This window comes from Lottia gigantea (genome assembly GCF_000327385.1).
Source record: "Lottia gigantea unplaced genomic scaffold LOTGIsca_1, whole genome shotgun sequence".
Taxonomy (NCBI): Eukaryota; Metazoa; Mollusca; class Gastropoda; family Lottiidae; genus Lottia; species Lottia gigantea.
In genome coordinates this window covers 3500907-3512172 of record NW_008706746.1, presented here as the reverse complement: position 1 = coordinate 3512172, position 11266 = coordinate 3500907, and the positions used below count along the sequence as shown (strand labels likewise).

At 33.6% G+C, this 11266-nt stretch overlaps 1 protein-coding gene across 1 annotated transcript; it reads right to left on the bottom strand.

The window, feature by feature from the left end:
- Window positions 1-2382: 2382 nt before the first annotated feature.
- LOTGIDRAFT_152104 (hypothetical protein) lies at window positions 2383-6778 on the bottom strand (the record flags this gene model as incomplete). Its single annotated transcript, XM_009045572.1, has 10 exons — window positions 2383-2618; window positions 2938-3099; window positions 3132-3185; window positions 3218-3283; window positions 3316-3381; window positions 3414-3467; window positions 3500-3565; window positions 5773-5856; window positions 5975-6028; window positions 6469-6778. 10 exons carry the CDS (start codon window positions 6776-6778, stop codon window positions 2383-2385), a joined length of 1152 nt encoding a protein of 383 aa, XP_009043820.1.
- Between the last annotated feature and the right edge of the window lie 4488 nt (window positions 6779-11266).

The window sequence follows — 11266 nt, the reverse complement described above, 5'->3', positions numbered from 1 at the left end:
ATCCATACAACGTGTTTTTCTCGACCTATTTATAGATCAAACATTGTACACGAAAATAGGTGACACATTCTGCCGCCGTTGCCGAGTTGGTTACTCATGAAATATAGGTCAAAGTGAAGGATTCATAAAGAAAATCGAAATAAACCAATTTGAATTATTTTGTAGAATATCTGAGGAAACATCTAAGACAATTAACTTAGAGGAAAATAGGTTACACCACTGTATAGTCTATATAAATACAAAAATATATACACCATCATACAATGCTTTAAATCGAAAATCTCATGACGTATGAGCCAAGATCGTTTATTGATTGAAATTTGTCCCTTCCATAAACAAGATAACGTATTAGTTATACAACTGTCTACGCCTTTTTAAGAAAGCTTGCTGCAAGAATTTGGCACTTTTACGAGGAAATTGTACAAGTAATATTGCTAATTCCTCCGAACCCTCAGAGCAAAAGCATTTGTGTTACGCAACACACAACGCAATACCAACATAGTCGCTGATTAGGTGAAAGAAGCTGGTTTTCAAATCTAAAATTGATTGATTTTAATAGAAATTTAGTTATGAATTGCCAATAGGTTTTGTAAAATTCTGTAGTAAGACCGTCGTTTCCTGGAGATTTGTTCGGTTTAAAAGACTTTATTGCGATTTCACTTTCATGTATTTTATATTCGCAAATATCATTTTCGTGAAATGTAAGTCTCATTCTGCAATGTTAATCTGTTAATGGTAGTTTTCACAATATTAGATTTCTTAGGTTTGCTTGTACTTAACACAATTGTTTTTACCTAATTTTAGCACCATTAGTTTCTTCAATATATAATTCATCTAATTTGTTTTTCACTTAAGAGATATCTTAATAGATTGTTTGAGAAGTTATATTACAGGACAGATCAGATGTGATAGCCTATTATTTATTTGTGTATTTAATTCCTTTTCTAATTCATTTTTAATAGTTCTGTTCAATTTTTGTTTCTTTTTACAGTATGATATTGTTGTAACTAAAATTATCAATTTTGACGCATTTTACTATATGGCAATAACTCAAAAACTTTTCTTCAAAAAATTCATACTTGTCCAAGTTCCATCAATATAAATGAACAGAGCGAATTTCATTAAAATCAAGCGTTCATACTAAGTCAAGGACGATAACTCAAAAAACGTTCATCGTAAAATCGCCAAATTGGAACTTGTCAAATTATAAATAATCACACTAAATTTCATTTAAATCAGATGTAAATTGTAGAAAACAAGAAATTACAAGAATTACACGTGTTTGATAGTTAAAATGACCACACATCCTTCCTTGAGACTCCGTTATAAATATACAGAAATAGAACGTGTAATTTCGAGCAGTTTTAGAACTTCGGAAGACAATTACATAATTATATAAGACACAAAATTTATGGTGCCACTTTCTGATTTTCCATTAAGATATAATCACATGTGTTCAGATAGGATTAGGTGTTTGCTTAAGTCGTGCTTTGTCATAAATAAAGACGAAAATGGCAATTTTTTGAACAGTTTCTACCATTAACAACATTATCACGACTGACTTCCTGATAAGATCTGATGATAGGATCATCGCAATAAAGCCACAATCGTCCGGAGAATCGCGATAGTGAGAACAAAGTATAACTGTTGTTTATATACCCGCCGGGGTTCAGTTGTAGCTCAAATCATATCACCCTCTATAGTATGATCGTAAAAGACATTGCGTATATAATCGCAGTTCTTGTCGTGGTAGATCGAAACCCAATGAAGAACTCAATCATGTCGGAATGTATCTAAACTGCAGGTTATAACGTAAAACAGATCATAGAAAAATCTTGAGCGGATCGTATAAAGCGCAGCAAATCGTCCAGAAGTACTGGAAATGTACGAAGTAAGATTAATTGTCACACACAACACAGTATCAATTCGAATAAATTGAATTTTTGTATAATTTTTTTTGTATGTGCACTGAGTGTGCGAATAAAGTAATTATTAATAATGCAAATTTTAAACTGCGAACAAGAGTACATCCTTTTGCATGTTTAAAGGGGCAGTTGCGCTATTTTCAGGGATTGATTTGAGTGTTTAATATACCTAAATAGTCTTCAGAAGTACTAGAAATGTAAGAAAATCGATTCATTCCTTTAAAACTACTTCAAACTATGAATTTTAATGACTAATTCGGTATCTGTCTTTTCTATATATCACAAAGTATCTTAAAATGACGAGGATAATTCTGGACACACGAGCAATTGAAGACTCAAATTTTGACGATGACCTGTTAACACTATAACTGATTGGTTTAGGTAAAATAAAAATTTCCGTTTCTGAGACTAAGATGGTCACAAAAATGGTCCACCCGTCCCTTTGATAAACAGTTTGTTACTTGTTGAAAACTTTTTTTGTAGGAACTTCGCACATGAATTCATACTTAAAAGAACAAGGGATGTTGTTAAAGCCAGGCGAAGGTTGAGCAACATTTCCTAAGCAATTTTCAATACCCATTAAATAAGAGGGTTCTCCCACGATCCACATATTTTGATCAACAGGAATACCATTTAACCAATTCCAATCACCTTCTTGTAAAATATCTGTTGCTCCAATAAAGCAATGAGCCTCTGAAGAGATAAAGATAATTAATTTTACATACTATTGCTATACGCCTGAAAACGGAAATTTCAACAGGGTCGCCAAGCTGTTCACGGATCATTAATTTCCACCATCCTGCAGCATGTAAAACTAATGAAAAGATTATTTTTATAAAAGCAGTGATAAAAGATATTTTCATCGACGATACGTTAAGGTAATATAGAAACACGTTCAAACAAAACGATTAAATCCAAACCAAAAAGAACTATTCTATCAACCCCAAATGCATTCAACAGAAACATAATGCCACCTATACACATTTGACAAATAGTCTTATAGAACACTTACGAAGAATAGCTATCTTCTCGGTTGTATCCGCTACAAATAAATGCCCTCCGTCCATCTCGCATATTTCTTCAGCATGAGTCCAGTTTACAATGTCGGAGTAAAATTTACTGCATATCTTGTTAATAAGATTTTCATTGTATCCAAGATGTATAGGACATTCAGCTGAAATAATACAAGTAATGAATTATATTTACTATATATTTTACTAGTAGGATCTTGACTGTATCCATGATGTGTAAGACATTCAACTGAAATAATACAAATAATGAATTATATTTACTATATATTTTACTATATACTTTACTGGTAGGATCTTCACTGTATCCAAGATGTATAGGACATTCAGCTGAAATAATACAAGTAATGAATTATATTTACTATATATTGTACTATATAGTTTACTGGTAGGATCTTCACTGTATCCAAGATGTATAGGACATTCAGCTGAAATAATACAAATAATGAATTATATTTACTATATATTTTACTAGTAGGATCTTCACTGTATCCAAGATGTATAAGACATTCAACTGAAATAATATAAGTAATGGATTATATTTACTATATATTGTACTATATAGTTTAATGGTAGGATCTTCACTGTATCCAAGATGTATAGGACATTCAGCTGAAATAATACAACTATTGAATTATATTTACTATATATTTTACTGGTAGGATCTTCACTGTATCCAAGAAGTAGAGAACATTCAGCTGAAATAATACAAGTATCTCCGTCGTTTTAATAACCTTATCTACCATAAACCTTCTCCTGTTGCCACTACCATCCCAAGATTCAATGTAATGGTCGACGTCTGCTGGAATGGTCTCCCATTTAAACTAGACGCGTGGAGGAAATATTCTAAAATTTAGTACGCGTAAACTTTCTCCCGTCGAAGAAAGACTTTTGGATCGCGGTATGACTTTCATTCCCATGGCAAAGCCATTGTCTATTTCACCAATTTTGTCTTCGGTTAAAGAAATTCAGCGAATATTTAAACTCAAGTTTTTCTTTCGTGAACATCTTGGCCGCGGAAAGCGTACCAAATTTATTGAAAAATCTGGTTGGAATCCACCAGACAGTGCGATAGGCAATGGTATTATTGATATTTGAGATGAAATGTACGATGAAGTCGCTCGGTTACCTTTGGTACACGAGAAGAACAATTTAACCAATTTTGAACGTTTGACATTAAATGACTTGAAGAATGATGATAACATCATTATCCGTAAGAGTGACAAAGGCAGTTGTTGTGTAATACAGGATCGCGCTGATTATATTTTCGAATTAGATAAACAGTTAAGTAGTCAAACTCATTATCGCGAACTAGAAAGACCAATTTTTATGGAAACATCTAAAAAAATCAACGATATTTTGAAAACATTAGTAACAAAAAAGGTTCTTTCTGATGCACAATATGATTATCTTTCTGCAAAACCCAATTTACGTCAACGTCATATTTATGGGAACGCGAAATAGACCAAATTTCAGCTTTCAACCTCTTTTTTACGGCTGATTTCTTGACGATATTTTTATCATTTGGACCGAATCACTAGAAAACTTTTGGCAATATTTTGAAATACTAAACAATCACCATCCTTCAGTTAAATTAACGGCGAACATTAGCGACAATAGTATGGATTTCTTGGACACTACGGTGTTCAAGGGAAACGATTTCGAAAAAACTTCCAAAGTTGATATTAAAGTGTTTTTTAAAGAGACTGATACGCACCAAATTTGTTCAAAAGCACGTTTCATCCGAAGCATACATTCTCTGCGATTATCAAATCCTACGGTTCCATAGGATTTGTACTCAACAGACCGATTTTGATTCCGCATGCAACCTAGTTTTTAATAAATTACGAGAGAAGGGTAACTCAAACGATTTCTACGCCAAATTACAAACGACACGTTATTACTTCAGAAGAAAAATGACCCTCCTCCTTCGCCTACTGGATTTGGCTCAAAACTTTGTGGTGGTTCTGCGTGTCGTACCTGCGAACATGTACCTATTTCTTGTTTCTTTAAAAACAATAAAACCGGAAAAACTTTTTTAATTTCAAGCGGAGAAATCTGATTTACCTAATTTCATGTAAAAAATGCGACATACAGTATATTGGAGAAACAAAGAACGCGCTGCGAACTCGCTTTAACGGCCATCGTTACAATATAGTACATGGCAAAAACAGACCAATTTCCAATCACTTTAACCAACCCGACCATTCCATTGAAGACTTGTTGATTATGCCTATTGAAAAGATACAACCTATGCCGGATATCAAGCCAAAGCAAAGAAGATTACAACTCGAGAGTTATTGGATGGACCAACTAAATATTCAACACGACAACCAGATAATACCCTTTGTTACCACCTACAATCATACTGCCACTAATGCTTCTCATATCATCAGACGCCACTACCAGAATCTCCAAGACCAATATCCTCATGTCTATAGCAAGAGACTTGTTACAGCTTACAGAAGAAATTAAAATTTCAGTAATATCCTAGTCCATGGTAGACTTAACCCTCAATAGCCTTAACATTTCTGACTTTTTTTCTTTTGAATTTCCTACGATGACTATTCATATAAATGCTTCTTTTTTTCCTATAGATACATGAAAAGATTTTGTTTCACAATACAGGTTTTATCTTGAGATGATTATTGATATATCAGAAGAATGTTTCAGCTAAAGAAATGATACTACCACAGATAGTATTACAGAGACATCCTTAGTTAACATATCTAATTATCTTAACCTTTAACTTGCACCTTGTTTTATCATAAATCTTTGTGACCTAGGACAGTGCTTTCATGAGACTATGTTCTCATCACCATCTAACACAAGTATTGTTTTATATTTACTATATATTTTACTGGTAGGCTCTTCACTATATCCAAGATGTATAGGACATTCAGCTGAAATAATACAAGTAATGAATTATATTTACTATATATTTTACTAGCAGGATCTTCACTATATCTAAGATGTATAGAACATTCAGCTGAAATAAAACCAGTATTGAATTATATTTACTATATATTTTACTAGCAGGATCTTCACTATATCTAAGATGTATAGGACATTCAGCTGAAATAAAACAAGTATTGAATTATATTACTATATATTTTACTAGTAGAATCTTCACTATATCCAAGATGTATAAGACATTCAACTATAATAATACAACTATTGAATTATATTTACTATATATTATACTGGTACTGGTACTGATTTTTATGCCATGAGTGCTTGTGATATTTTCAAGAGTGGCTATGTGAAAATATCACAACCAGAAAGCATAAAATCCATACCCACTCGTAGCCATAGGATAACCTCTATATATTCATTATTCTATTTTATATAAATAGATCAGTATTTTGTAAATAATGTATTAAAAACTTTTTTTGTATTTACTTTTTGTCAATGCTATAACATTATGTTTTGCAAATGCTAATGTAATAAACGCATCTGATCTAATCTAATATTGAACATTAATATTTAGATATTCTGGTATGATCACCACTTACCTTCTAGCTGCCAGTAATATATCATATCTGTATTGACTGTTCCTGGTAATCCAGCATAAACTCTACCATCATATAAATAACAATCCATTTTACTGGTGTCAATACCAACTGATTTACATAAAACATCGTCTCTGCAGAGTTCTAAACATTTGTGTACAGATTCTATAGGAGAAAATAATCTAGAGTAGCCATTTATTAAGTTTTCTTTGTAGTGTATTTTCATGTAAACTGTATCTTTACAGTCAGAATATAGCAACAGTGCACCTTGAACCATATAAAAATACAGCAGCAGAAAGGTTAATTCTGACATACCGCCAACTCAACAGCTCACAGTCCCCCACAGGTACAATTTCCAATGTTGTTTTAAACTATATCAATCAAATATAGATGATTCTGAAGAATCAGCCTTCTTTGAAAAACTTTCAATCACTTATTATAAACTGTATTTGTTACCATAGCAAACAATTTACATAACAAAAGACCTTATTGTTCAAGAAGATAACTGATTGACAATGGCAATTGTATCTCTTAAATAAAAGTAAATCTTTTTAGAGAAAAAAATGTTTGTTTGGTAGACAATAGATATTTGTACACAACTTTCTGTGAGTAAATCGATTTTCAGTATAGTAATCTGATTGTCTCTTCATTGCACTTTGGTAGGTTACTCTTGACACAGATTCAACCGTTCATTTTGAATTTCAGTACTTGACAGTTGCAAAAATAACACAAAAAATAAAATCACTAAGTCTCTCTACTATTAATTTACAGTTAAGACCAAAAATACCATATATTGCGCTGATAGAGATTTTCAAATTAGTATCAAGTTGTAAAAAATCTTGACTCTAGATCACAACCAACCATACATCATAAAAACTTTCCAATCTTAAATACATCTTTCTTTATTGTATTTTAATACCTATATATAGAACAAGAGTCAAAGTTGAAATATCGAGTTTTCATGAGACCAAAAAGATCAAATATAAGTCTCAATAACCTATATTATATCCATTAAGCTTGTCATGTTTTTCTTTTGTTTTTTTTGTGTGGTCTGCAAACAACAGAAGGCTTACAAAAAGATTTTGAAGGAAAAACTAAGAACTAATATCAAAACAGGACGAGGCAGATATATGATTCCTGCTTTCAGTACAGGCGAAGTAAACAATAAATAGTAAAACATGGTGTTGTAATATTTGACAGGTTAGCTCAAAGTATGAGAAATATCAATGCAGTCCTATAACTCTTAGATTGGGGCATTGCTGTATCGGTGGGTTCGTTTTGCCGCATTGCCCAACTTGCCGCATTGTGCCCAACTGCACAAAAACGACTTGTAAAACGAAACTAAAGGTTTTTTTATTTATAATTTGGATCTGTTAGGGAAATCGAAACTATAGTTTCAAATCTTTCGTACTGTGCCTTTTTACAGAGGTATACTTTTCGCTGTTATGGTGACAATACTGAGTTTTTAAAATATAACCTCACCGCTCACTGTTTTAGATTCCGTAATACTTATTTTCCTGTGGATCCATTCGATGTCTGAGCTGCCATTTTTCGGAATGTTTTCTCATTGTCGTAATAGTGAAGCAAAATGGATGAAATGGCAAGCTAAAACTCTCAGCCATTGCCATATGTTTCTATATTGATGACAAAATATTATATTTACCATTTGGTTTGGTGATGTTATTTTATTCATAACCCGATTTTTTTTTACCTTTGGGTGGGGTCAAAAGCCCAACATTTAATGAGAGTGTTTCTGCTTTGAATACTTTATTGATTGTTCTTCGTACTTTTGGATTTCGCATAAACTGGTCTAAAAATTGTGGACCTAGCACATCTGTTGTCTTTCCAGGAGTGCTAATTAATACGGAGTCAATACTGTCAGATTTTAAAGTTCTATTAGTCACTTTTGCCGTACGTAAATGTGCTAGCAGACACCAATTAGATGTTTTGAGTGTCGAGCTTATAGCCGGGCTGCGGAGGTTATATGTTGAGGTAGGACTTTTCTCCGCAGAATTTTGGATAAGAAAGATTCTCTGTGTCTTGGCTCCCATAAAGTAAACTTAAGTGAAGAATTTAAAAAAAAAAAAAAAGTTGCCTGGACTGGAGACAAAGATGTCACCGCTAATGCTATTACCTCCTGGGGTCGTAATGGAACAAAAGGGTATAGTAGCATTTACTATACTCTAGAATTATCTGGACAGGTCCACTGTTACCTATAAGTACTTACTATAAGATTAACATCTTGGTTATTGTTAATTGAGTACTTGGTAACAATAGAAAATAGACTAGTGTCTCCAGATGTCGGCCCAAATTTGGAGGGAAATTCAAATTATTTTCTTTGTTCAGAGCGACACCTATCGGAGGATATATATAGGGCGAAAACATATTTTGGGGAACTCTCGATTTGGCAAGGAAGGAGGAAGGACATAGGATTCATTCGTTAGCAAGGGTTAGGGTCACGTCGTGCTAAGAGGAAGAAGATCTCGGGTGGATTCTTCAGATTTAGTGTAGACCTCTTGTTAGTTTGAATATAGTGTAAATAAAACGTTGTTAATATCTTAGCTGTTATCTCATTGGGAAAGTAAATTCATAGCCGATAGAAGTCCGTATCCAGTCTCTTACCAACGACTATACAGTTGGTAAGAATAATCTACTTTGCAGTTTGCAAGTAGAACCCAACAAACAAGCCTGCCAACAAGCAGCTTGTCTATAGTGGTACCCTGACAGTTCGTTCCTGTAAATTCCAAGGTCGTCACATACACAACAAAGTGAAGTCCGCAAAACAATTCGACGAAGCAGTTTGGATGTATAAGTGTATCATCAACAGAATGAATATCGCCTTGATAAAGAAACAAGTTAGATCTTCCAAAGGCCTGAAGACATTGGGGTAGAAAAGACATACTACGAGACGAAGCTAGATTTTTTTGACTTAGATGAAATGGTAAAAGAGCTCAACATCATGCTGGAAAACAGATTCGTAAACGTCGAGGTCGTGGCTTGCATAAAAGATTTAGCTCGAGCATTGGAGAAAATATGCATTAGATTCACGAAAATGATGACTTGGATTTTTTGAAGATGGATATCTGGATTAGGTTGCTATGACGACAGATGCAGTGGGGTAAATAACTTACCGAGGCAAATATATCCATAATATGATATACAAGTCATCGGTGATGGATAATATACCAAGTATTCTCCAGCACCTTAGGGACATTAAGCTAAAGGAAATGCAGTCACTAAAGTCTTTCAATTTTTTCGATACAATTTTATATTGAAGGACCTTAATGTGATTATCGTAGGGAAATGATGTTTAAAGTTAAAAGAGTGCATAACTATTAAAAATGTTGATTTTTTAAAATCTGATCTGATTTCAATAGAAGTTAGTTAATCCGGTAGATAACTCAAGCGTTTATCATGTGTGTTTAATATAGTTTTTTCAGCAATAAGACAATATAGTGACATTCGATAAACTTTTTTTAGCACATTATAGTGACTTTTTTTCTTTCTGTTTCATTTGCATGTTGCTCATTAGTGTGTATTTGTTCATTTTTTTCGATTGTTTGTTTTTGTTTCATTTTTCTATATTGTAGCGACGCCTATCGGAGTATATATATAGGGCGAAAACATATTTTGGGGAACTCTCGATTTGGCAAGGAAGGAGGAAGGACATAGGATTCATTCGTTAGCAAGGGTTAGGATCACGTCGTGCTAAGAGGAAGAAGATCTCGGGTGGATTCTTCAGATTTAGTGTAGACCTCTTGTTAGTTTGAATATAGTGTAAATAAAACGTTGTTAATATCTTAGCTGTTATCTCACGACAAACAACTCCGTTGCAGTATGTATTATGGTTTTGGACAACAGGCCAGTGAATTCAATCTAGACTGATGCATCATTGCATGGCATAGATGGCTATATTGAAGGAGACTAATATTATTCTAACTGGAATCTGTCCCATGAACACATTAATATGAAGGAGGTTGCCGCCATTTTCTTGGCTTTAGTGAGGTGGTGTCATGTGTCAAGTTATTATTCATACAGATAATATTGTAGCCAAATCAGTGCTTAATAAAGGATCCTCTAGAAACAAGACTATCATGTGGCTTTTACGACATTTATTTGGCCACAGGAATCCCAGGAATTAACTCTACCATTGCTGATGCATGTTCCAGGCTGCATGAACAAGCTATGTTCGATAAACTCTATACTCTTGTGCCTTCTCTTACCTCATCACATGTCTTTACCATTAATATATTGCAGATGGTTTGTTGCTTATCCCCCTTAAGAACGCCCCCTTTCTCCCACTCGGGTCGTTTTAATTCAACTTTTGCATACAACTTTGATTCGTGTGCCAAACGGTGTGTGTTCATTTCAGCGTTAGTGTTCCCTTGAATGTCCTTTGGCAAGTGCCATCTCTCGATGAGACCTCAACTCGGTCCTTTTTCGTATGGCTCTGTATTTGGTTCAAAATAGGATCCAGATCTGATTGTATATATTCTATTATTCGTGTTTTTAATGAGAAATAAATTACCCCAAGAAGAGAGAACTGCGTGTATTTCCTGTGAATTTTGTTCTATTATAATTTTAGATACTGCTTAGAATTACAATTTATGAAATGAATGACGAATAATAATGATATGCAGAAAATGTCACGTGATCTAAGTTAATTTCCGTAATATTCAAGGTTACGATTCAGCTAACACGATCCAATGAAGAAAGTCGAAAGATTACGATTCAGCGAATACGATCCAGTGGAGAAGTTCTCAAGATTACGATTCAGCGAACACGATCCAGTGAAGAATGT